The 27,587-nt window shown below is 44.1% G+C and overlaps 1 protein-coding gene across 2 annotated transcripts in view; it reads right to left on the bottom strand.

The window, feature by feature from the left end:
- Positions 1-27,331, bottom strand: part of LOC125018712 (ankyrin-3-like) — a 113,737-nt gene extending 86,406 nt beyond the window's left edge. The window contains exon 1 of one of the 2 annotated variants that reach the window (XM_047602852.1): positions 26,514-27,331. In XM_047602852.1, coding sequence (XP_047458808.1) covers positions 26,514-26,582 — 69 coding nt within the window. In that variant the 5' untranslated portion in view covers positions 26,583-27,331. Of the gene's footprint in view, positions 1-8,170; positions 8,204-26,513 lie in introns of those variants that run through there. The other variant, XM_047602858.1, reaches the window with a different exon arrangement.
- Between the last annotated feature and the right edge of the window lie 256 nt (positions 27,332-27,587).

The following is a 27,587-nucleotide window of genomic DNA, read 5'->3' as shown; positions in this document are numbered from 1 at the left end:
GGACAGGTCACTTTGAGGTTACAGAACAGCCCTGATGCCTCTTAAATGAGGGAGACAGTTCTGGAAAATAATATTATTAATATTTTACATCATTTTATATTAAACAGCTGCAGCTGGAGGATGCTTTGAAAAGCCTTCAGAGGCCACATGAATAAATTAATTTTAGTTTCTTATCTGGGCTGTATTATGCATAATTCCTTGTGATTCAGGTGTTAGCCTAAGTGTTACTGTGCTCTGGCCATTTTAAAGCTACACCTACATTATTTAAATCCATCACTCTGCTACAGATGTAAAGCAGCAATTGCAGTTTGTAAACGGACAAAATCATGTTGCACATGTAGTATCTGCTTTGATATTTGGAAAAGAGGGAAATGTAGCAGCAGTAGCAGCGTTTGGCTCGTTCAGACTGCACTGATTCTTTGTACTCTGCTGCCCTCTAGTGCTCAGCTGTGGCAATAGCCTAGAAACGTCTTCAAGGTAACAGTTGGTTTAACGTGTAAAAAATAAGTAAATAAATCACAGGGAACACAAATTAATCAGCATAAATTTAAACAGTCATGCGTCATGACCTGAAATGTGTCCAAATATACAACGCATGGACTAATTCCACTTTTTCCAAATTTAAGACTTGTACTTGCATTCAGCTTCACACATGAAAACACCACACTTCTACTCATGTAGCGATGCAGCTCACTGATAGTCAGTTACAGTTACTATTCCCATCTAAATCCCTTCCACTCCAACTCAGCTTCTCTTCAAGTGTGGAGAAATTGTTGCCTGCGAGCGGCTCCAGGAAGAAGAAAAAGAAGGAAGAGAAGCGTGAAAGGCGGAAGGTCACATGGCAAGAAGTATTGATGGGAGACGGATCCACCGGAAAAAGAGAAACCCTCTATGCAGCAGCTACACTAGGCCCAGAGGCTAATGCGTCGTCGGGGGGGGGAGGGGTGCCAGAGGAGGTTGAAGACCATGTCATAGAAAAACACAGAATACAGATCTGGATGGAGCAACAAAAGAAAGGAGGGGGGGATATATGAGCAGTGCAGAGAAGGAACCATTTAATAACCCACCACTCAACAAAACATAGGTCAAAACAAACCAAGCATCACTTTATAATGAATACTACTGTAGATCTGCAGGCCTTGCAGAAGTGTCCAAGGATGTTTGAAGCCTCTGCGGCCACAAGTGAATGTTGTGTTATTGTGATTTTATTTTTAACTGACCAGACAATTGGACCTCAGACCTGCAAATTCTTGCCCTCGTCTATTTTTCTTACCCTTCTCAGTTACCCCCTCGATGATCTTCTACTCCATCACCTAAATTTTTTTCTATAAAGTCTCCCCTCCGGATAAGCAAAATATGCCATGAGACTTTAGCCCAGTTAGCTTCCAATAACCTACCTAAATGTGTGTCACGACCAAAGCGGGCCCCTTCAAACCAGACCAAAATGTCCTTCCACGGTTTCCCCACTGAGGGGCAGACAGACCTTCACAGTGGAGGGGACCGGCAAACACATGCACAGATATAAACACACACACACAGGTTCAGGCTGGGACTGAACTAAAGACTTTGAGGATGTGTATTAAACAGAATATTCAGAATTGAAGGGTTATTTTGTACCCATATCAATCAGAGGCAGAAAGATATTAACCCACTGTTCACACTCACAGATACAGATTACATAAGTCGCACTGAAGCAAACTAAATGACTGAATTAAAAATATATTTTACGTGCCCTAAGATGTGGTCAAAATGTAAAAGGAGATGATTACAGGGAGGGCTTGATTAAAGCCTTGATTACAGCAAATTTCTGTCAACCCTGAAAGCTCCTTTTTAAAATCCCCCTAAAAACTTTGGGCTCATGCAGGGTTAACACAGCACTGGTTTCCCTCCGCTTTCCTGCCTCCACCTCCTCTTTCATCACCAGGATAATCCCTCTTCCCCCAGGTGAAGTGGGATTTTCACAAAAAAACAAAACCAAAGTGGGTGCACTGATGTTTCTAGAACAGCAGGGGAAGACGTGCGTACGGAAAGCCAATGAACTGGGCCTCCAGATTTCAAGTTACAGAGCCACCATTATGTATTCCAAGCACATTAAAAACCTCCACCCACATTGGTGGAAGCAAATCAGTCTCAGCTCATTATCATGAGCGAGCAAATGTATTTTATTCTGATCTCAAATCTAAGACAATATGAGAAGTGAAGAAAGACAATCAATAATGTTAATAGGCCGGTAGTGTTTCCCCCGCCAATATCTCATGGCTATTGCAACAGTTTCAGTTCAGATATTCAAAAAAACATCTATAACAAATAACGGTTGCCTGTTGATTAAGAATTTCCGGTAATCAATGGGGAGTTAATTTGTTGGCCAAAATAAATGGCGGTCCGACTGTGACGGCTGAGCAGCCGGGGGAAGTGAACCCCCTTTTCTATTTTACGCAGAAATGGCAGCAGAAGAATAAACAATTTCACGGTCTGTCGGGAACGGTAATACACGGCCTCGCACAATCACATCCAGTGTGTCCCCATTCACAGGCTGCCTCATATCTGCATACTGTACTGCAATCAGTCATTTTAACCACCATGCAATCGAGCAGCTTTAAATGCTGTCGAAAAGATACCGTCTAAACTCTGCGTTGATTTCAAAGTGCATTATATTTCTAACGAAAAGTTTCCTCTATTAAATGCGCCTCTTAATTCTCAGCGGGTTGTTGCTGTTTTACAGGCGGCCTTATTACATTATGTTGTCCTGGAAATCTGTTGAGGGCAGGATGATTACATTTGTGGCCGAGCAGAAAGTTCAATTCGGGCATTAATAAAACACAATTTCCTGATGGAAATCATTAAAAAGTCAGCCTGATGGGTTTTTAATTGTAGACATCAGCAGTGTACTCCCATGCTTTTACTTTGAAATCCCCATGTAACAAACTGATGAAGGAGAAATATAAAACAAGAAAAACCTGACTGCGGTTGAAAAATATGAGAAGAGGTTTTTGCGTTCCTATTCCATTTTTTAACAATATCCAATGTAAAAAACCAAAGGACTCCCAGATAAAGTAAAGATTATTTAGTTTTATATTAGGACCACTAGTTTCAATTATTTTGTAACATGCATGGTCACTGACTCGTAATGCTACATTTCCCATGAGCCTCATGCACCATTGGGACCAAGAAGAAGCCACAAAGCGAAGAAAACATTTAAGCTTTACTTAATTTCTACCCCAGAGGTTGAATCTTTATCATCATCGTCTGCACCGACTCCCGTAACCACAAGGGGCGCCAAAAATAGCTCCTCCCACCTAGCAACTTGTTTCGCAACCTGGTGACGGCCAAGTGAGGAGGTACGCCATCAAAGCGTTGCAGGTCATGACCTCCATGCTCAAGGTAATCACGGACTGACGACAGATTCGGCTTAAAACTGTGGGAGCCAACTCGTCGCCACGGCAACCGGTTCCCATGACAATAGTCAGATATAAACGGAAATCCTCAGTAGCTCTCTGGTGGGCGAGGTGGTGGCGGTGGGATATTCCGGGAACATCTCTCTCTCTTTCTCTCTCTCTCTCTCTCACACACACATACACACACACACACACAGGAAACATCCCGAATACAAAGGTTACCATGGTAACGGGAGGTTGTTTTGCTGATGTGGGAATCAGGAGGGTGTTATAAGAGTGAGAAAAGCAACAGTTTTCTATGTAAATGTAACACACACACGCCTACTGTCACAGTGAACGCTCGCAAATACGGTTCATAAAAAAAATGACACCTGTTAAACTCGGGCTAGGTTTCTGCGTCAGGTTTGTTGTTAATATTGCTGCGTACTATTGTGAGTAGCAGCATTTCTACAGTTCGGCCAATAAATTTTTGGTCATGGATGCATTTTATAGTTTATAAAATAAGTTACAGTTGTAGACAGACACTCTCACCTTTACTTCACTATGCTGTCATATGTGTGTTCACATCTGCATCACATATGCAAGTACTGTATATGCGGACTAGTTATATCTAATAAGCATCTCATTTACATTTAATTTTATTTAATTTTATATAGACACAACACAAAGATCAAAGATACAGTCATTTCCAAATTAAAATCATAATTTAGATATTAAATCAAAGTGACAAGAACAAAATAATTGGTTTGCATGGACATCGTTTATCTGTGTTCAAGAGGTTTACAGGTAATAGTCTATGTCTCAATGAAAAGAAAAAGATATTTCACTGCTTTGTCGTCTCTAGTATATACAGTATCCTTTGACTGAGCCACCATAAAGAAACAGTAGTGAGCGGTAAAATTCTTTATATTATATTTACTTAAATAATGACCCCGAATGATGCCATCCAATCAGTTGGATTTTTTTAGGCTGTACTTTGTGTGCTGTGCTCTGTGATTTGGAGTCTGATCAAAGGCGAGCACACAGTGCCTTTCCTCCCATGCGAAGCAGCAGAAGCCACCAGCACCATATGTGTGTGCCCATCAGTGGGTCTACATGCCATATGCCTGAAAGTGCTGGTGTAATGCTTTCTCTGTGCCAATCATCTCACTGTCCGCTCAGCAATGGGAGTGTTCATTAGTGCAGCGCTGGGGCGTGGGTATGTGCATGGATGCGCACATATGCACTGTACTGTATGTATATTTACACCCGTGTACACTTACACACACACACATAAATACTTTCCATGCGCGCGAATACTTTTGCGCTGAAGTGACAGAGAGCACAGAGTGTGTGACGCCCTGTGTGTGTGTGCTCGTGCTAGCGTAACCTCACCAGATCCTGTCACTGGAATTGCAGGAGCTTTATGTTTGTGCAGCCTCGTTACTCTCCCTAAGCTGCCGGCCAGTGGAATATCCTCCCCAGTGTCGAGTTTCCCCATCATGATGGAATCACAGAGACGTGCCAAGAAGCAGTGCGCCTGGGGAGCTTTGCTCACTCTCGCGCGGTGTGCCAGACCCATATCAAAGTATCATAACACGCGCGCGCGCGCGCAACCACACAAAGCAACCACCTGGAAAGTACTGGCGGACCCGGCGAACCCCAAACTCTTGTGTTGCTGTGGGAGTACACACACACACACAAACACATTTGCACACACCCGTAGGGTTTCTACGTACCGGAGAGGTCAACCGTAAAACACTTGTTTATTTTTAGCCTTGAGATATTTACACATAATCTACATACCAGGTATCACAACAATGATAAACGCGCATAGAATTCGAAAGTGTTTAAATGTCTCTTTATGTTGTGCTAATACACCTAAGGCATATTTGGCAATGCACAGCATGTGATTCAACAAAATTAAGGTAAACAATGAAGGTAAGTAAAAATCTCAAGTAAGTGAGTCAGATGCAAAATGTGAGATATTGTAGAAAGTTACAAGCGCAGAATGATAATCCACGCTAAACAAGCAGTGTTTTCTATTTTTAGAAGCATCTTCAAAGCAAGGTCACCACTATCAGTTTAGTGTTAGCCGCTGACTCTACTCATGTCACACAGGTGGAGTATGAGCAACATCTTGTGCATGCATGTAATGAATCTGACTACAAGTTTAATGTTCTTTCAATGTAGACATTACATATAGCCAGGAGGCCGTCTGTGACTCAAAGATGCATGCAACGCATGTCTCCCATTAAAATACACATCTATGGAGCTAAATGGAGTAAAATCTCCAAATTGGAACTAAGCCCAGGGTACAGTAACCACTTGGGCGTTTTATCACCGACAGGCTTCATTTTCAGTCTTTGGATAGAAGAGGCCGACGGTTAGCCAGAGAAGCTAGCCGTCCAGACAGACGACGCTTGGCAATGCAAACGCAGCACCACCACCTCATTCTTGCATTAGTGTTGCCAAAAGGTCGACGTGCTGTCTGACATCATATCTGGATATTTGACAGCAGGGAAAGGTTACAAGGAGGGTTGGTTGAAGTTTTAATTGAATGAAAATCAGTTAATTGCGTTTGCACTGTAACAGCGAACTACATGCGAAAGCACGAATAGCGTCGAGTCTGGGTCACACGCTTCCAATCACCTCATCTTTCTCACACCTTAGCAATGATCACCATGCGCACACACACCCGTTGGATGGTTGGGATCCGAGAAGCGGGGCAGGGCAAGACACAGGTGGCGTAAATGTCAAGTCCTCTCACTAACCCAATTACAAAGTTCACGACTCTTACCCCATTGTACCGTCAAACATGTGTACTTAATAGCCAAGTAATAGTGAAATGCCTCAGGTAACCATTTCACTTGGAAAAGACCTACCATCAGAAAGTGTTTTGCGAGACGGTGTAAACCTTTCAAAACCCGCCAAATAACCAAGTAAACACTTGATCCGAATGCCAGCCAGAGACGCTAGCCATCCAGACAGACAACTCTTGGCAATGGAAGCAGCACTACACTTCGCTTCGCGTATTCTTGTATTAGTGTTGCCAAAAGGTCGTCGCGCTGCCTGATATCGTATCTGGAAATGAGACCACATGGAAAGGTTAAAGAGAGGGTTTATTGAAGTCTGACCGTTCCTCTGGATCATAGAATACGTGTTCTTTCGGTCCGTGTTTGCCTTTCGTGGGGTAAACTTCAGGTGTGACAAGCTGCCAGGAGGCGCAGGAACATAGTAGAAGCAAAAACATGTTGATTGAGCGTTTGAAAATATCAAGAAAATCAGAATCTACGTAGGAAATGGTGAAAATCAAAAAAAAAAAAAAAACACAAGTCCAGCTTGGTCCATATTGGACTTTTCAACTGAATGAATTCAGTGTTGTCAAAGAAAATGTTTTCTTATATTTGGTGACTAATTTGACACCACTGCAGTCAATGAAACTTCTGGCATGTCAGTAAGTTGTGTTGGGGCGTGTTACTCATTGTGACTCATAATCATTTTAGTTAGCATCCATGTAAACAGTTAACCTGCAATCCTAATTATTTCTATTAGGTTATAGAAATGTTGTCGATGTAAACATAACCAGTGAAACTCTTAATGAAAAATGTCAGGTAATGAAATGATCCTCCTGACCAGAAACCCATCTATATTCAAAGCACTGATGCGGTTTCATAAACGTGGACCTAAGAGCATAATTTATCTCATCTTAGGAAGCTCAGAAAACAAAACCAATATGAGCCTCGCGCTGCCAACATCACAGAGAAGCTCTATCACTGAAAGCAATAATACAAGAGAGGAAGAGACGGAACTTATCAATGCTCTCTCCCATAAGCCATAAAGCTGCAACATCTCGCCAAGTCTGATAAGCAACATCCAACACTCCTCTCTCTTTCTCTCCCACTCATTTTACTCTCCCCAGCCCCTCCCTCCCTGCCGCCTCTGACTTGACAGCTGGGGCCCCAGTCCCACATCAGTGGAAATTTCCTGAACTGTCACTCCAGCAGATCTCCTGATTGTATTGCTGCAAAGGCCATACACGGACATACACCCACTCCTCTCCTAGCCAATCGTCTCTTTTCCCCGCATGATGGTTGTCACCCCGACTCCAGCACTGGGAGGCAAAATTTGCCTGGCCATGCGTGTACGTTTCTGTCTGAGCCCCCCCCACCCTCCCACTCACTGTGACTTACTCCCTAGACCCCTTCGTACTGCGTCCTCAGTCCCTCGTTCTTAGAGTTCAACCTGTCATGGTAACTCAACTACGCGCCAGAATGAAAAGGTGATGGGTCAAAGGGGAAAGTCCCCTGCGTCTGGATCCTCTATTGATCAATTTTAAAGGTTAATGCAATATACGTTTGGGGAAAAAGGGTTCAAAAATTGCATTCCAGTCAAATTGTTGACTTACACACATGCATTAGGACAACTTAAGGCTGCTATGCCAGAAATGACAAGACAATGGGTTAAAATGAACTAAAATGTCCAATCCATTCAACAGTGAATGTGATATTTCAGTCTAGGGAAAAGTAGTAAAAACCAATCCACCAATAATGGGATGGTTAAAGTGACTAAATATACATCTTGGTAAATCATGGTGAAGCAAAACAAATCTGCAGAGATCCTATCAAACCTGACCTTTACTTAGAGCCACACCGACTCATCCATCCAACAGATAAATAGGTTACCGTTACAGCCCAGTGTTAGCCTCTCCGTAGGAATGTTAGTACTGTCAATAGGTCCTATAGAAAATCCCAGACATGTAGAAAGCTCACAACCCTGCGTGTCTCTAAACTCACCACGTCAAGTCTTTGCATCTTCAGTTAATCCAAGTTTGACATGGGTTCAAAAGGTGCAAAAAGGGAAAGTGTCGGTGGCCACGAACCAGTTAAAGACACAACCCCGTCCAACCCATATTAGCTACAAGTAGCTACAGCGCTGGTTACAGGCAGTTAATCAGACAAGTGCTAATCCAGTTAGGAGATCAACAAATGAGCCTCTCAGGGCTGAAAAGGAGGACACAGCCAGACGGACAATAGAGGAGGTCAATGGCATTGTGTAAAACAACAACAGGGTGGATAGGAAGGGGGTTATTACTGTCATATTTCAGATCCAAATGAGGGTCGCGTGCAGCAGGAGCATTAAGCTGTGCTATCAGCTGGGAATTTGTACTGGAATAATTTGTATTGGACTAATGGTTGAGGTGTCTCAAAGCAACACATTTAAAGTCTGCAACACTGTACCTGAAATATTTTATATTTAATTGATAACAGAAGTAGGGGCACAGGATGACTGTGTATGACTAATACAACCACCTGTTCTCTCCGATAAGCAACGTCAAGGAATCGTGTCTTTGCCAAGCAGCTGGCTGTGAAGGGCTATTAAAGGTAAGTGGCGGTGGCTGGCAGCACATATGACAAAGCGGGCGACCACAGAAAGGGCCTCAGTATCCTCCACACCTCTTTTGGTCTCCATGGAAACAAGGACAGAAACGCTCAGACGCGAGGGAGCTGTGAACAGACCGTCACAAACCGGCGTCCTGCTACTGGAATTTCACGGAATCCGGCGCAGACATTTTCACACCACCTGGAATCAAAGTGTGGTTTGTATGTCATGAATTCAAAGTAGATGGTCTGGATGCTTTCTCTCTTTTACTGTTTGTCTTCTACACCTATACTTAAACCCAGCCATCAGCTGGTGAAGAAATGACAGACACGTCCAGGGCTTTGCTGCCAGTCCTTCTAAAACCATTTTTAAGATTCTTTTTGGGAGGCTGCTTCACATTATCGGCTCTTTAAACGCATTTTGGCCTGAGCTGAGAAAATAAGATACATAAGTTTTTTTTTAATGCCGAAACTGGATATACAAGAGTCAGGCTGTGCTTAAGACTGTTAGTGTTCCCATAAAAAAAGTATTATACTTCCATTAAGAGCATCTGTAAACTGTTACAAACACACTAAGACAGTGTTTGTTAAACTTTGCAGTCACAAAAGTGGGAAATGGCTTTTGCGGTCAAGCGCATGGAAACAGTGGCTGCAGCTGTGGTTAAGTGCTTGAGCCTGGCTCCAGCGCATCGGATGAGTATTCAGTGTCTAATGTCTTTTTGATAAGAATTTAATAAGATGTTTTCATATCCAACTATTAGTTCAAACAATAAAAAAACACATTTACATAGTCTTAGTCTATGGGCTACATGAACAAATTAGGAACATAGTGAGGAACAAATTACGCATTGTTCGCAAACACAGTTAATCTCCATAGGCCTCTTTGTTTAAATGTCCACTTGTACATCAGAAAAATAAATAAAGTTTGTGGTAAATTGCATAGAGTAACTCATCTACTTAGATTATATCATGTATAAGGTTGTGGCGCTTTGAGTGACCACCTCCAGTCATCCCTCCAGCTCCCCTCCACAGATCTTAGATAGGCAGATTTTTACAAATCTGGGTTTGTGTGCGAACTAAACGCTGAAACACTTAGAAAAGGCTGTGTTTTAATAACTACCTTTGTGTGCATAAGGACTCAAGCTTTCTTTCATACTGTTTCAGACGCATACAGTGATGAATGTTTTGCGAGGGAGCAGATGATGAAGTACCCGTGGCTGACCCAGACTGAGGAGTCGAGCAAATGAGACAGGAGGACAGACAGAGACAGAGATAGATAGAGACAAAAAGGGAGAAAGAGAGCAAGAGAGGTCTGTTTTCATCAACAGCAGGAAATACCATCCCATTCGACTGACATGTATCTAGGCCTGTCACAATAATCAATAAATCAATTAATCGCGCCACAAATGAAAACAAATTCGATAATATAAGGATGTATTAACATGTGCACACATGTTTGTTTTCCTCGTCTCTCTACCAAAGAGGCCGGATGACAAGAGAGTTCACGCTGTGCGATTTTCAGCTCACAGCACGTTGTCTGTTTTTGTGCTGTTCGCAGCCCTGGAGCTTCTACAATGACCCAGGCAGACAGACAGACAGACAGGCCGTCCAGTGACAAAATCTGAACATGACAGGCAGGTACATCAACGTCACTGTGTAAATTAGCGGGTTGACGCGGCATTCCTGTTCACATTGAAGCCGAGCCAATGAAACCGGGGTCGATGTGTTTTTCCGTTCAATGTGAAAGGGGCTACAGAGAGTGGAGTGTGATACATCCCAATAGAAATGCAGCCTTTAACTGAGTCCATTTTACTTTTATCGTTTTTTGTTTATTTTATTTATTGAGGATATTTAAAAGTTCTTTAATTACAATGTTAAATGCTCTTGTGAAATAAAAGTTTATTGCTTTTGAAAGGGTGCATTCCATTATTATGCCATATTATCATTACATTACGATAATATCGTTTATCGGCAATAAGTTGTGCGACAACACATCGTCCAGCAAGATTTGTTTTCGTGACAGACCTTCCTGTATGTCTGCCAGTTTCCATGTTTTAGGACCAAAATATACTAATACAACTGTAGACACTGCAGTCTCCCTATATGCTTATATGTATGTTCTATGATGTACAATCAGTGTCAAACACAAGCACAGGCACTAAATCGGTGGACTTGTTCGAGTGTGCTTGCAGGCAGGTTCCAGATGCCACATGCTGGGCTGAGAGGCTGCTGGCTGTGCCAAAAGAGGAAATAGACATAGGCCTCGACATAACACACACATTTCCACTACAGCTTTGCCAAGCACATATGCCCATCACGATGCCCAGACACGCAAAGATAAGTACGTCTCAGCAGTGATGTGTCTGTTTTACATTCTGTCTCCAACCTCGTATTCTCTCACCTCGTCTACTACCTCTCTCTCTATTCCAGGCCGCCCAGTGATCCGGCTTGTCAGCAGGCAGAGAATGACGGGAGCTTTGATGTCAAGTGTGTGTGTGTGTGTGTGTGTGTGTGTACGCGTGTGTGTGTTACTGAGCTTCTTAGTCAAAATATTCTCCCCTCCTTCAGGTTTTCACAGTTCCTCCCCGTCACTCTGAGGCAGCTGCGAGAAAACGAGCAGACTGACAGTGAGGGTGGAAACCGAGGAAAGAGAGGAAAAAAGAGAAGTAAGGCAGTGAGAGAAAAAGCTAGAGAGAGAGAGTGGTACAGCAGGAGGCTGCGAGTGTGAGGAGAAAAGGAGGTCAGGCGGTGGAAAAGGTTTTATTGCGCCGAGCCCGAGCGTGAACGCCCGAAGGTGGAAAGGTGCTGCTTTGATTTGAGGACCAAGGATGGCCGAACAGATTGAAGGGAGATGGTGCGGCGTTGTCAAGTAACTTATACTGCTCAAAAAAGACCAACACGGTGACGAGAACTGGAGCCGTCATCGTGAATCGTCCTCTCACAAAGAAAAATTCCATCCCTCAAAAGAGTTCGGAGACGAGTCAAAAAGAGCCGCCGTGAACTCTTGATCGACCAATCTGTTTCATTACATTTCCTGTCAGACACGCCGCTGTTGGGTTTGGCCTTTTCCTTCGCAAGCCGCGCGCCTCTTTTCATTCTTTCTGCCGCTCGTACAAACACACACTCGTCCTTTAATCATCTCCCTTAGAAATGTTGCGGCTTTCTGAATGGCACACACTAACACGGACCATCATGGGCTTGACAGCTCCAATTAGCTGCCATTGTAAGGTAAAGTCCCGCTGTAGATCATTACCCCTCTCCAATCTCTACCCCGATGATAGTGGAGAAAATCCGTACAGAATCTCATTTAAACGCTCTTCAGGAGGATAATCTAACTACAAAGTTAAGAGGACGTTAGCCACCAGACAGGGCGACTCTGACTTGGCCTCAAACGTTTCATGTTTTTTTTTCCCCCCGTCTTCAGTGATTTATCATTTATTTGCTGGTGCTGATTTTAAAAGTAGAGCAGAAGTCACGTAAACTTCATTTGCCCCCCCTCCTCGTCCACCACGTCTCTCCAGCTCTCAGCACGATTCTCAGTCACAGGATCGATACTAACACTACCTCTGTCCTGATCTAACTGTGGCCACGCTGGTAAAGCAGACAATTAGCTGCCAGTTACAGTTAGGAAATAATATTTCCTCTGAAACGTATCGGAGGATTTAGAGCACGTAGACGGCCTTGTGCACGGCCGATATTACAATGATGCTAATCAGAAAACTATCTGGGTCGGGATGTTATTGAATTTAATAAGAGCTTCCAGCGGTGCGGCCTTGTAGCGCATAGAAATATTGAGAATGCCACTTTGCAGAGATCACCAGATTGATGGCGTGTGGATAATTAAAAATTCTCTCTGGCCGTGCTTACGGGATGAATGGCGGAGGGCTTGTGAGGAATCATGCGGATGCTTCGGTAGGTAACGAGGATTCTTAAATGCCTGGCATATGTGCAAGATCAGTCTGATGAAGTCTTGGTCACAATCAGACGGTGCAATGCTGACGCAACGCCAAAGGATGTGTTTAATGCCTCATAAGTAATGTAAATAAAAAAAAGCAAAACTAATGCAAATAAAGAAAGGGATTAACCATATAAAACAATATGTTTTCATCTCTATAAATCTTGCAAACAATAATAAGCCAGCTTTGGCTTCGTGCTGCCACATATGGATCCAAAAGGAAATCGGCAAATAGAAAACAGGAAGAATGTATTTTAGAAGCTCTTCAGTGTCTTTTGTACCACGGTGGGTGAAAAGTGCCAAATTGCAAGACTTAAGTCTGAAATTTGTGAAATAGGCCGTCTGAAGCTCTGAATCAGCCATCCGTGGAGGAGCAGGAGACAGTTTAGACTTGACACAGTAAGGGAACAACAGGTGTCTTAATTATTGGCTACGTTCCTCAGAGGGGAGGTTTTGCTTTTGTGCAGGTTCCTGGCCATGGCTTACAGGGACACTTAGTGGATCATCATGAAAACACCTGCGCCCTCCCTGCTGTGACAAGTCAAAATGGCGATTACGGCATCCTTGACGGACAACGAAAGATTTCACCTTTTTCTTACAAACCAAGTCCTCTTTCAACATCCCGCTCGAACAGTTTAGTAGATTTTTAATGCTGCTTTTCAGACTCGGCGTAAATGGAGATTTACTTGCTAACAAAGCTTCTGCTCAATGGGTGTTTGCTATCTGGATGACTACGCAGTAGAAAATCCCACCTAATCACGCCTGTATTTATCCCAACTCAAACCTCGCATTTTATCCTTCATCTTTATGGGGCTTTCAGAATTTAGAAATGATCTAATATTCATCCAGAAACAAAGGTTCTGCTTAAATTAAGGTTTCTTAAATAAAAGCTGTCATCAGACATTGGGCAATATTAAGGGGATTTATCTATTTCTAAAGCGTAGTCTTTGCATAGAATTACAAAACACGCTTGTTGAGCCGCGGTCACCGATCAACAGACGTTCGCATGTTTGAGATGACTTGATGTTTAAGAGAGGGATCTCGTTCACATTACATTTTGATTCATGTAAATCCAGGACTGTGTTCATTACTAAAGGCAGAGGCTTTAGAGACGGAGAAGCTGCACAGAAGCAGATGTTTTATCTTGTTCTCTCAGTTGTCCTCTGCACTGTGATACTCTCTATCTGCCTCTTTGTCCCTGCACCCTTTACATGACACCATAATAAAGAAACACACACACAGAGACACACACAGACACACACACAAGCACCAGTGAATAACATTATCAATCAAGGACATAGTGGAACATGGATCTTTCCAGAGCCCTCTCTGTGTTGGCCAGTGAGGAGGATGTCTCCATTGTTTAATGGCACTAAGGGAGGAAATGGTTTCCTTTTGTTCCCTTACAACTCCATTACTGTGCATGGGTGTGCAGGACTGTGCTGAGCTGACAAGACTGCATCATTTAGTAATTTTGACTTTTTCTTCTTCTTTTTGGCACTCATCTTGGCTTCCCACTCACTTTTATATAACACCCTCCTCTGTGACTGTGATGAAGACGATTATTAGAAAGGCTTTTTACGTTTAAAGTGACGGGCTCCAGGTAGATTTAATATAGTCGCCTCTCATCTTCTTTTCCACATTGTTTTTCTGTTGTTCGTGCCGGTAAAAATTCAATAGCGGGGATGCCCGCGACGTTAGACCGACTTCCCCTGCATACTTCAGTAGCGCCGGGTAATTGATGATGGATGAAGCAATCATAAAAAGTCCCCAGCTGGTAAATTACGACTTGGCTTATTCTTTGTGGGTAAACTAGGCCATCTGGGATGAGCTATAACTACGGAAGGATTCTGGTCAGCAAGGGGATCTCAACAGTGATTTATTCATGACACAAGAGGATGAAGACCAAACCTTCCCCTTGTCTACCTGCTCCCTCAGTTTCCACCCTTACATCATCCTCTCATCCTCCATGTTCTCCTGCATCCCTCCTCAGCGCCCACATTCCTCCGTCCCTTGCTTTCCTTCCTACTCATATTAATCACCTCTAATCATCGAGAGGCAGGAGCAATTCATTCTCACTGCTTCTGCGGGCACTGAATACATATGCAGAGACATTAGAGTGAGGAGACTGTCTCAACAGCATATAACTTGTATAAGTTGGAACTCAGTAATTAGCAAATGATGTTGTGAGGTACAAGTTCAAGGCGAGAACCTACAAAGAAGGACTTGGTTGAGTGCATTGGCATCGGAGAGACCAGTAAATACCTTGAATCGCAGCTGAAACCTTTGGATTAAACCGGTGTCTGGCCGCTGGTTGTGGCTTCATATTTATCAAACATGAGACTGGCATCACTCTTTTTAATCAAATTAGGTCCCAAAATGTTGAACTGGCGGTTATCATGACCTAATTTCTTTGTTATCGCATCAAAATAAGAGTCACGTTTCACAAACTCAAAACACCTGCTACCGCAAACAACTTGCAATCAAGGATTTAAAGTAGAAATTTGAAATCACATCACAAGTAATTAACCGTAGCCTACTTGGCAGACTCTATCACCAACTGTGCTGCTACTCTCTATGCTGACGTTTACTTGCTCTTACGGTTGCTGTGCAGAAACAGAATATGCACCTATCCGCCACAACATTAAAACCACTGACAGGCGAAGTTAAAAGCATCGACCATCTTGAGAGGATTCAATGTTCTGTTGGAAAACTTTTGGACCTGGCATTTGTGATTTGTCAAAAAACATTAAAAACAGCACAAGGTGTTGACCTGGCCTCCAAATTCACTAGATCCTAAACTGATCCAAGTAGCTGTGGGGCGCACTGGGACAAGCTTGATTGACAAACACCCCTCCCCTCAAGACCACACAAACAACATCCTGTTACCAGACACCACAGGACACCCTCAGAAGGTCCATGTCCATTCTCTGATGAGTCACAACTGTTTTGGGGGCACAAAGGAGACCTCCACAATATTAGGAAGGTGGTCCTAATGTTATACTTGACTGGTTTAACCCATAGGCCCCGGTTTAAGGACAGATGTTGAATCATGCTACAGATGCTTACGATAACGTCTGATGTGGCAGAATGATCCGCGTGTCACCTCTGATGAATGCCTATGTCGCTGTTCAGGGTGTACCACTGCACGAACACACACCCAGACACAAGCAAACAAACAGGTCCAAAGGGTATCTCATTAGCAAACTCACACCCTCACAGCTGCAGGTTGCCACATTGTGTGTGCTGTCACTGACCACAGGGCTGTCACTGTTATGGGAAAAAACAATCCTCACACAAGCCTTCTGCCGCCGCCACACACACACACACACACACACAAACAAACAACATGCGCTCCAAACTAAATGGAAACACAAACGTATAAAAGTGTGCGTGTGAAAATGGTATGCTAGCCCTGTTCAACTCCCACATGCCTCGTCTAAGCCTCAGGCAACGCTACATTCACGCCTCAGCGTATTGTGAGCAAGGTAAACACAGGTCAGTTACAGTGTGTTTATAGCGCAATGACAACTGTGCCTATACGGCACTTTGCACTGGAGCCAAGATCAATGCTCAAATTTTTAAATCCATAATTCACTGTTTCAGGTAGACACAGTTGTCTTTTCGAATTTAAAAAAATAAATAAATAAAAAAAACTCCAGAAGTCGAACATCCTGTCATGGAGCGTTGTTGACGAGGAGAACAGAAAGTCTGAAGCATTTACAGATTCCAGTGTTAATGATTTTAAGCCAACTTCCTGTCGATGCGCTGTCAGCAAAAACATCACAGCATTACCTTCAATCAATTACAAATATGTTCCAATGACAACATCCTCATATTCAACATTACTGAGATGAAACGTGATGACGACTTTGGAAAAAAAAAAAAAAAAAAAATCATGAGTGAAAACAGGCCCGGTGGCATGCAGCTTTTTCATTTAATGGGCCATTACATCACTGTCGATGGCGGCAAACATCAAAAACATATTCGGTGATGTGTTAGAAAGTGGTTTGAAAAATGACAAAGCACATATAACCACTGCAGGCTTCTCATTAAAGTCACTGATGTGGGGAATGAATGGTGTGTCCAACATGTTGAAGATAAAAAACTGTTTGAGTATTAGTGGCTAAAGTGCGACTGTAGTAGGCAATAGGCAAAGTAACTGGCCGAGAAAATGTTCAATAAAGGGGCCAGACAAATAAAAAGGCAGGCAGGGCCCTTTGACTGCATCCCTGAGGAAAATGGGATATCACAGATGAACCGCACTCAGCAATATCAAGTGAATCCCACTGGCTCCTCCGCTCCAGGCTGTAAGAGGAAAGGACAGATGAAGGCCAAGGGTTGGGAGAAGAGGTGAGGGGAACATTCTTGTTCTTGCACTAACACCTGACAAATATCACAGTTTTCCTACAGAGGACAGGAGACGATTTCTTGACTTTCCTAATACTGACATACATAAGTGTCACTGTAGCCCCCGGGGAGTGTGGATCTCATGCATGCCTGTACGGGTTTATTTTAGGTGTAAGTACATGTGAGCATTCACTTGCATACATTCTTTTACTCATCCACTCCTCCTACAGCTCAACTCCCCCCCGCCCCCCGTTCCTTCCCCTTGCTTAACATCTCGCAGTCCCCTTTGGTTTCACCTGCCACAAATCCACGCTTCGCTCTCTTTTAAAAATGTGACTCTCCCAGCGCTCATCCATCATCTCCTTCCAGTCCACTTCCACGTTGCTATTGAACCATCTGGCTCAGGTGCTGTTGCCTCGGGGCTCACATTATGCTGCCGTCACCCCTGAAATGAAATCTAAAAAGGGGAACATTTAACATAGCGCCCGTAGTCGACATACCTCCGTCCACCCCCACAGCTTCTCTCTGCGCTGTTTCAACCCCACTGATAGGGCTGCCCCCCGCCTACAAAGCCATGGGACAGCCTGGGAACAACCATGAATAAGGGAAGCGTAACATTGTGGAACCTGTGCTGAAGGCAGAAGGGAAACCCCAATGATATGCACCCATGAGGGTTAATGGCAGGTGTAACCCAGTGTTTCATTGATCCTGAAAGGACAATCTCTCTTTTCACAGCATGGCCACAACAATGACTCACTGTGTTAGGGAAATGAAACATTTGAAGGAAATCTTTTTTTACCTCACCACGAAGCCAATTAATAATTTGAACAAATCACTCCTCTCTGACTCTGGAGCACGATTTTGGACCAAACAAGGACTCTCTGAGATCAGGCACTGGGGAGAACTACATTTAAGAGCTTTATTTCCTGTGTGTATTCATAACCCTGAAGTAACATAATAATTGGCTTGTACAGAATTGTCACTTTATATACTAAAATACTGTACAATACACACTACGTGCTCGATTTGGACGTCCATTTCTCTGTGCTTGATCCGTTTGTCAAGTCAGACAAGCACTGCCATCCGAAAGCAATGCATGTTTCCTAGAAATTAAATTTCACATGTTCTGATTTGAAAAAGCACGCACATTTGTAGACTTCACTGCAATTCCCTCACTTGTGAAAAATGTCAATGTTATTCAACTTTTTATGGTTAGGTTTAGGCACTTGTAGCACATTAATAACGTTAGGAGGAGACAATGCTCTTGGTTTAATATTGAAAATCTGCGAAAAGACACATGCCATCTTTCAGCAACTTGTAACCGAAATCCCAAACTCCCATTCATCTCAACAGAGGAGCTCCTTAAAAGCAAGCCAAAGCAAGTAGAGCTCCCCCTGGTGACTGGCTGCATTATAGGTCATAAGCTCCGCCCTCTTAGTTCAAGGATGGTTTCTGTCATTTCACATAGTTAATATAATGCTGAGCTATACTCAAGTGTTATGTTTTAGATGAGTTTTGTTTTATTTAGCATTGAAGACCTAATAGTAACAGGATGTGACACCATGATGACTACCAGTTGCCATCTTTTGAAAAAATAACAAAACGATAACAGAAGATATGAAAAAAATATGGCTTACCCTAGCATGCTTCCCGGATGTCTACCTCACCTGGTTCTGGCAACCGCTTAACGTACAAATTGCCAAACTGGCAATCTGCTCTGCAGTTCAAGACACAGCTCAGCTCTGGGGCTGTCAGACATTTTGGATTTCAGAGGGAGCCAGTATCCTGTGGTTAAGTGCATCTTCAAGCTGAGAGCGAGCATAAGGGTCTTAACACGTGGCGGTGCAGCCATCTCCTCACAGTTAATTTTTCATTTCATTTATCTATTTTATTCACAAGGAAGCTTTCATTCTTCAGCCCGTGGAGGAAGAAGAGGGGGAGCCATCTGGCTTGGCTCCACCGCGGACGTATTCCTGATCCCAGGATACATCACCTGACTTAAATAAACAACACCTGAGAACTAAAGGCGCAGTAATGGGCATAGACAACGTTTAGTAAGTTCTTTCAGTCACAAATATGTTGGGTCCACTTTCACTGGCACCATTCAGGTCACGACAAGGCCACGTCTCTGAAATCTGAAGCTGAAATCTAGATCGACTGCACCCACGACAGCTTGCTATGAATTTTCCTTGTGAATAAACACACAATCGGCCCGCGCATCACGTGACAGGACGTCGTCTCCCCGCTGCCTTACTGTGGGAATTAGTGTGGGAATAGTGTGATCTTTGTCAATTGTCATCCGCTGCATCGCGACCAAAACCCTCATTAACGACTCACACGTCGGCTTCAGCGGTGTTCATTTTTTTGTGTGAAGAACAATTAACATGGAGTGCATCTGTGACTCAGTCCCTTTTAAGTGTGCGGGCTATAAATAAACCTGTGATCTGAATCTGGTCGCACGCTGTGTTTTTGTCAGACGTAGTAAAAAGCACTGATGTCTGAAGTCAAGTGAGAAGAAAGATGGGAGAATTCTGCGGTCACGACGGGGTCGGCAGACAACACAGCGAGCGCGAAGCACTGTTATTGCTTCTGGTACGAACAAAAGCTTTTGTTATCCTGCTCTGTTGCATTTAATGGTTGCCATGGCAACACTGGGCCAGGAGAGGCTTAAGGAGGATCCCCAACTTGATAGAAAAAAAGAAAAAAAAAAGAGGGACAGTGAAGCTCTCCATTCCTAGTCTTTTCTCTCCCTTGTTTTCGATTACTGACCGGAGTCTTTTAAAGAAAGAAAGAAAGGGAAAGAGGAGAAGAGAAATGGAAAGAGCACAACACAGTGGAGATGTAAAAAGCCTTCCGGACGGAGCTGTGGGAAACGGAAGAGGCACCGGGGTTCAGGCAACAGTGTCTGCCAGCAGAGGAAAATACCACTAGAGTGGATATGAGAGAGAACATTATTACATCGTAGACGTCTCAGAGCGACTGCAGCCTGGGTCACCGAGCAGCAGCAGAAAAACGTCGGGCTTGTTTACGTTCAGCATTTCTATTGTTTCGATTAAAACCGCACGCCAACAATATTATTCAGCACAAATTTAATTTTCAGACTGAGGCCTGGCCTTGTTTTTTCGTTTGTTTTTTTAATTACAGACACATTTTTCCCATGTTTAATGAGAAGCATTGAGATGTGAGATCGCAGTCCAACGCTGGCCCCGGCCGTTTCTTTTTAAAATGCGCTGAGCTCTCACTGGTATTGATTCGTTCTCCTGACAGATTTAAAAAAAACAAAAAAAAAACAAGCATTTCTGCAAATTGCCTACTTTTGTTGATGGGGGTGCGGGTGAGGAGAAAGGTTTGTGGAGGGATGGATGGGCAGAGTGGAGAACAGCGAGCCCCTGTTAGGCCTTTTTGTTGATTAGGTCGGGGTTCAACAGACTCGTTAGCCGGCCAAGGCTGCCGTGTCTCTGTCTGGGGTTCGCATGTGTGCCTGTGCTCAAATTAAAGACTGCACAAATGCACGTCTCTGTGACTAACAGCAACTGCCTCAGGTTCGTATTAAACCAGAAACCATCAGCGGACCAGTCTAATAACTGGTCAACAAACAGTAATTTGAGCAGGGCTCATAAGGGCCAGGTTATGCTTTCAAGGTTGTGCAACTTGTTGCACGAATGAAAGCTGCGGAGGGGAAATGGCCGCCAGAGAGCGGGTCGAGACCTCAGCTATCACTCAAATGCGACACACACTTTGTGTCAGTCTCTGTGGCAGCATGGAAACAGAAACCTAAGGGGACAAAGGTCTCCCATGCTTACTTTCTCATCATCACACACCTGCCCAATTTCCAGCTAAAGCGGGTGTAAATGTTTTCATTTCGCAAAGCTTAAGATATTGTCACAGCCACCGTCGGTTCCATCACGAGGCTTTACGAAAGCCGCGTGACATTTCGGTTGAAGCGCACCGGCCGCTCAAGCCTCCCCTAAAGCAGTTTCAACAAAGAGCTCCACAGCGACTGAGTGACGGGAAAAGGAAACACTCCTCTTTCACACTCCCTTCTCCCCTTCCCTTTCCATCTTCTTCTCTGTCACTCCCCTCCTCACACCTCACTCTCACTTCTCGGCCCTCCATCTTTCACCTCTTTCCGTGCCCTCGCTATCCCCCCCACATCTCCCCCGGCTCCTCTCCTCTTTTCGCCCTCGTCTTTTCCTCTCTCGGTGGGAAAAGAGGAAACAGGGATGCTTCATCTGAGAGTGATGGAGCTCTGACAGGCTGATCCCTCTGCCCTCTCCCCAGGGCGCGCAGCTGTGCCCAGGCTCCACGACGCCTACCTACCCAAACACACATCCACGCAGCAGCGGCAGGAATACACCCACCTACACACATGCATGAATACATTTATAGAGCTGCGCACGTGCACGCACTCACACCTCCACTCTCCAGCTAATACAGCACATGTGCATGCGCGTACATTTATGTAAGTCGCCACATCTCCGTTCTGCAAAAGTGAGGGATGTCAAAGAGGTGAGGCGATGAGGAAGGTTGCAGGGCTTTTTTGGCCTGATACCAATATCAATATCCAGAGTGAATAGATTTTTCCTGAGTTTTAAGTGTCTGTGATACTGCAAACGCTTGTGGAAGAATCTTGGGTTTGTGTGTGATTTCTGAATTTTAAAACAATTTAAAACGTAAAAAGTAACTACTATATTTTGCATTTTATTTAAGATTAAATACTTTATATTGGTGCTGCAGGAACAAGAGAATCTGTGGCACTGTTCTCCAAGAGGACTTAAAGTATCAATTGAATATTGAAAAATTTATCAGCCCATCTTCATTTACTGTAGCAGTATTGGATATTTACTGTATTTTCCTCTCCACAGTCTCTCCCAAATAGCCCATGAGGCAAAATCCTCCCCTCTTTAAGGCCCTGATCTGTGCCAAGTCCATTAGTGTAATCTGAAAAAACAAAAACAGCACTTTGTTGGCTCTCTCTCTCAGCCTCTCTCCACACATACACACTTCACATCTTCCATCAGCACATTCACCAGTGCCCTGCTGTTATCTGGGGGGATGTGACGTGCCATTTCTCTTTGAAGGCGCTGTCACAGAACGGCTTATTTCACCAGTCCTCCAGACGCGGGGCTCTCAGTCTCTGGCAGGGCCCGGGGTTTTCAGTCCAAGACAAAGAGCAGAGCCTCGCTGCCTCATTACGAGCGACACAACAGAGGCAACACGGGAGAGAGACGCAACGTAGAAAATTAGCTAAAGTCATCTTTTTCATTATTATTTATCAATATCATAAAGACACAGTAATTAACGTTCATACGGGGAGCAGCTTATTTTTTTTTTCTTTGCTTTAAAGGGAGCTTGCATGTCACAGCAGAGAATATCGCAACAAGTAAACACGGTCTGTGCCGCTTGTAGATGTGTCGTGAGTGTGAAACGCACTGCGAGGAGCAGCGGCAGAATATACCGACTGTGGGGAAACATGACCGGGAACGGTGGCTTGTTTGTGACAGAATTTCAGTGTTTCAGTGAAACCGCACCTCTCAGCTGTCTCCGTTCGTCGGCACGTTCCAACGAAAGCCCCGTCAGAGGCTTTTGATGGAGGCGGCCCCGCTTTGGTTTTTTGTAACCGAAACAGTTGCCTTACACAAATACTCCGGGTGGTGTAAACATACAGTACATCTCCCTGTTGAGTCAGGTTTATTTACGGAAAGTAGAAACAGAATAAATAATATTTCAGGGTGTGTATTCCTTCCATAACCTTAAGTTTAACCTTAAGCTGCGCGCTCTTCCTTAGCACTACCCTTTCACTTCATACCCTGCACTCAGTTTAACTGAATTTAATTTGATCCTTAAGTAAATTGCATAAGAGTTAACTCTGCCTCTGCTCTTAATCGAGTTTGGGCTATTGTACATAAACATATGGGGCAGTTATGCAAGTCTCTAGACCAGGCTAAATGAAATGTTTGTTTTTGAGAGCATTTTCTTTCTTCTTTAAGTTTTTCTGAGCTACTGTTTGAGTCCTCTGGAGTCCTTTTTATCTCCTTTATTTCGCTTTTTTTGTTCCATGTGCAATTTAAGCAAACCAGATGCCCAGTGACAAGACAACTTACGCACATTCAAGTATTTGATAAAAGGGTTTCACTTGAACCAACAGCAGCTTCTGTGCAATAGGAATGTATGCAACTGGATTCCTGTAAAAACCATCCGTGTGTGTGTGTGTGTGTGTGTTATGTAAACCTCATTATCTCTATCACTACAACTAATTCTTATCATTAAGCCTCTCTGAGATCACGAAGCATTCGGAGTAACATCAAAGTGCTACACGAACGCGCCGACAAATAACTGTACAACGCTCAAACACACTCGCCGACAATCACAGTAAGGCAAACGCAACATTTGAGAGCGGTGTTGATTTACGGCCCGTGTCATAATCAGGATAAGTCTGGGGCCTTGAGTCAAAAGATATTCGATTGTATCCTTGAGCTTCAGCCGTCACAGCAGCTGCCTCATGAAAAATATATTTCTGTTCTGGCCACCAAGTTCACCAGTCCACCCCCTCTTCACTCTCCTCCCGCTCTCCCGCCTGCTCTCACCCCCTCGACATCTTTCGCTCAGAAGAGAAACTAGTTGCCATGGCTACAATCATTAACACATCTGGCATAGTTATCTGGCTCACACATGCTCACGCAGACAGGCGGAGAGACACGGGCGCACACGGACACGCGTCGCAAACAAACTAAATACGTTATGCAAAAAAAAAACAATAATAATCATTAATATGCATTATTTCTGCTTTGCTGCATGTTTTCAGTTTCATGGTTGCAGTCTGGAGCTTGTGATAACGGGTCGAGACTTGTTGGGGAAAATACAGAAACAGAGAACTTTGAGCCTCGGCCATAATCCCATTGGTCTATTTAGCCTAACGGTCTTTATCTTAATCTGTTGGGAAATAGAGTCTGATATAAAATATGTTAGTATATTCTAGACTGATATTTCACCGCTCGCTTAAAAACACTATTCAGATTTTACCCTCTGTGACTCATGAGGAAGAGGCTCACGAGTTCCTGCTATAAAAACTGATGTTCTTGGACCAAACGGAGACACAGTTTCTTTATTAGATTTACTAAAAGTAATGCTCCACATACATGTGGTGCTATTTCGGGGTTACCTTTGGGTCAACATTTACAGTTTGCAATCGCGCCGTCTATCACGTGATGTTTTGATCTTCCGACGTGCATCAGGAATGCTCCATGGAATTAACATATATTTACATTCAGGAGGCTCTCAATCAAAACCGTAACAAAAGACGGAGTTTGGCGACACTGACGAGTAGCATGGACTTGTTGGGACTTGTTCCGATGCCCATGAAAGAAATTGTCAGTAGTGAGCAGAAATCAGTCAGTATATTCCATGTCCATGTCCATTTCTAAAAGAATAGAAGAGTCAAGAATTAGATAGGTTAGCTACTCACCTCACAGCTGTGGTCAAAACAAGTGCACTAAAATGAACTGTAGCATGTTTTCATTATAATTAAACCAGAAAATTATCTAAATTAATTATACAATTAACAATGAGTTAAAAACAAATAGATTTCTTTGGGTCTGAACATTCATAAACCAGCTAAATACTGCACATGTACTGATCAGTCACAATATAAAAAACACCTTTCTTATATTGTGTACGTCTCCCTTGTGCTTTCAAAACAGTTGTGACTCATCAGAAAATGGACATGGGCCTTGTGAGGGTGTCCTGTGGTGTCTGGCAACAGGATGTGCTAAGGGTTGAGGGAAGAGACTTCTGTGGATCAGGCTTGTCCCCTCAGTTTGGGATCGAGTGTATATTGAGTCTAGGTCAACATCTTGTGCTGTTTTTAATGTTTTTTGATGGTTTGCTCTTAAACCATTACTGGGGGTGCCTGCTGCCACCAAAGAGTATCGCTTCTATGGGGTGGGGGCGTCTAGTCTGGTCTAGGCGGGTGCTACATGTCTAAGAAACATCCACACGAATACCAGGTCCAATGTTTTCCAGCAGAACATTGTATTGTCACAAGAAGGTCGATGTTGTTTACTTCTCCTGTCAGTGGTTTTAATGTTGTGGCTGATCGGTGTATATACCAATTGTCTAGTTGGCTTTGGACATTATAATGAGGAAACACCTATTATACCTCTACACAGCCATACAACTGGGTTGCATAAGGCAAAAGAAGTGGCTGGTTTTTGAAACCACCATCTAACATTTGCAAACACGATTCTTTATACTGACACTTTCTCTTCACAACAAGGTCCAGTTTGCTTCCACTGTGACAACATTATTTACTGAAGCCACTAGTTTGAACATCTTGTCTCGTGCCGTCACTGAGGGACCATAAAAACTGACAGCGTTACCACTGAGGGTGGCCCCTATTACGCCAGCTATAAATCATTTAATGGGAAAATACAGAATACATTGCTCTCTCAAAAACAGATCCAGTCAGAGAGTAAAATGTTCCAGTCAACTGTAACAGTGCCTGTAGGTTATACGGTCTTTCCCCGTCCCACATATCCCTGAATTTCAAAAGCTACCCAGAATCCAAATTTTTAGCATAAACTCAGCTCAAGTGTGTGTTTTGTGAGACTAAAATACACCAAAGCACATTCATCACAGGCTCGCCTCAGTGACACGACGGCATGGGAGGCACAGGAGCAAACCGGCTTTAGTAATGATAACAGTCACGCTCAAGGTGTTTAACCGTGAATCAAAGCCGGAAAATTACATATAGGAGTACACAAGCGCACAAACCTACATTCCACTACATAAGTCAAAACATGTTTCTGTGGGGAACACCTTCGGTTAAAAGCCTTAATGACGCCTACAGTGCATGTGTCTCGCACACGGAGAGACACACTTCCACGCACACACAGCTGTGAAGTGAGTTTGACAGCACAACAGATGCCTGAGCAGTGCGTGCATTGTGCCGCCCCCACCCTAACCCCCGAGGACATCCCCTCGCTTCCCATTAAACACACTATCTCCACTTCACATACCTGCTCCCTGAGCAGTCACCCACAGCAAAACAACCAGACCGACCGGTTGTAGAGTTGGGATTATAATAACTGGTGAGTGACAGGAAGCATTTCAATTGGCTCTAGGTAGCATTCCGGGTGAGGCTAAACAAATATTTCAGAACCACAGAGAGAGAGAGAGAAAGAAAGAAAAAACAATCAAAGAAAAAAAACAACCAGGTATGCAGAGCGTACTTCATAACACAAACAGACTCGGTCACGGATCGCTTCACCTGATCGGGAATATCTTTCAAAAGCGGTAAAACGTGAGAACGCACAGCTTTGCTCACTTTGAAATGGGTTTATCAGCCTCACCCATGAATTTCGACCCATTCGCCGACCTCCTGCCTCCCGTGCAGAGCAACAACTGTGCGAAATGAGGCGCGCAAAGACAAAGAAAGCTCTTCCACTCTCGTACCTTTTTGCCTTTCTTCTTGCGATGGGCTGCTTTCCCGCCGCCTGCCTTCTCCTTAGCCTCCTCACTCATATTCGGAGATCTCCCCCTGTTCCTCGCCTCTCCTCACTTTTTTGTAAAATCCAGCATGTGGGAGCTCGTGGAATGGAGCGGCAGCAGCTGCTGTCTTCACTGGTGAAATGTTGCCACAGAAATGTCCATTTAGAAGCAGTGAAGGAAGGATTGTTCCATGCAGAGTGGGAGTGTGCGTGAAGAGAGGAGAGACTAGGAGGACTGTGCTGATGCTCTCTCCCTCCTCCTCCTCCTCCTCCTCCTCCTCTCCTCTTCCTCTCCACGCTCGCAAACACACACGAGGTCCACTCCCACTTGCTGCCTTCGCTGTGCGCAATTGGCGACTCTCTCCGGCGCGCTCAGAGGCAGGGTGTGGAGGCAGGAGGAGAGTCGAGAGACAGAGACGGACGAGGAAGATGAGGCGGAGGAGGAGGAGGAGGAGGAGGATGTTAATATAAGAAAGAAAAGAAAAGGTAGAAAGAAGTAAGGAGCGTATTTCTGGTTGGATGTGGTGCTGCCTACCTGAGGCTGGAGACACTTTCCCAAACAAAACGGGGGAAGAAAACTGGTGGCTGAGACAGAGAGAGTGAGGGTGTGTTGGTGAAAGAGAGGAAAAGCGTAAGTCTGTGACAGAGGCGAGAAGAAAGTGGCGTGTGATCCACTCTTCACTCTGCCAGCTGAATGATTTCTGCTCCCTGCACCGACGCTGTGATATGAAATGAGAGTCTCTTTCAGCAGGCCAGCAGATAGACGAGGAGAGAGAGAGAGACAGAGAGAGAGAGAGGATCATTAACACGATGCATCAGGTCCTTCCAGAAAAGGAAGTCTCCCCACTAGCCTCTGCCAGCAGGATCAGCTTACTGGAAACTGGAACATAAACTACACCCAGCACTCACTGACTGACTGACTGGGTAGAAGTGTGCGTCTGTGTGAGAGACGGAGAGACAGTCAGGTGTAACCACGCGGTCGATGTTATTCAAAGAATGTCCAACCGGTAACCGTTAAAATGCGCGTCTGACAGCTCAA

Source organism: Mugil cephalus, chromosome 13 (genome assembly GCF_022458985.1).
Source record: "Mugil cephalus isolate CIBA_MC_2020 chromosome 13, CIBA_Mcephalus_1.1, whole genome shotgun sequence".
Classification (NCBI taxonomy): Eukaryota; Metazoa; Chordata; class Actinopteri; order Mugiliformes; family Mugilidae; genus Mugil; species Mugil cephalus.
The sequence above is the reverse complement of the archived record's forward strand: the minus strand, read 5'-3'. Positions and strand labels throughout refer to the sequence as shown.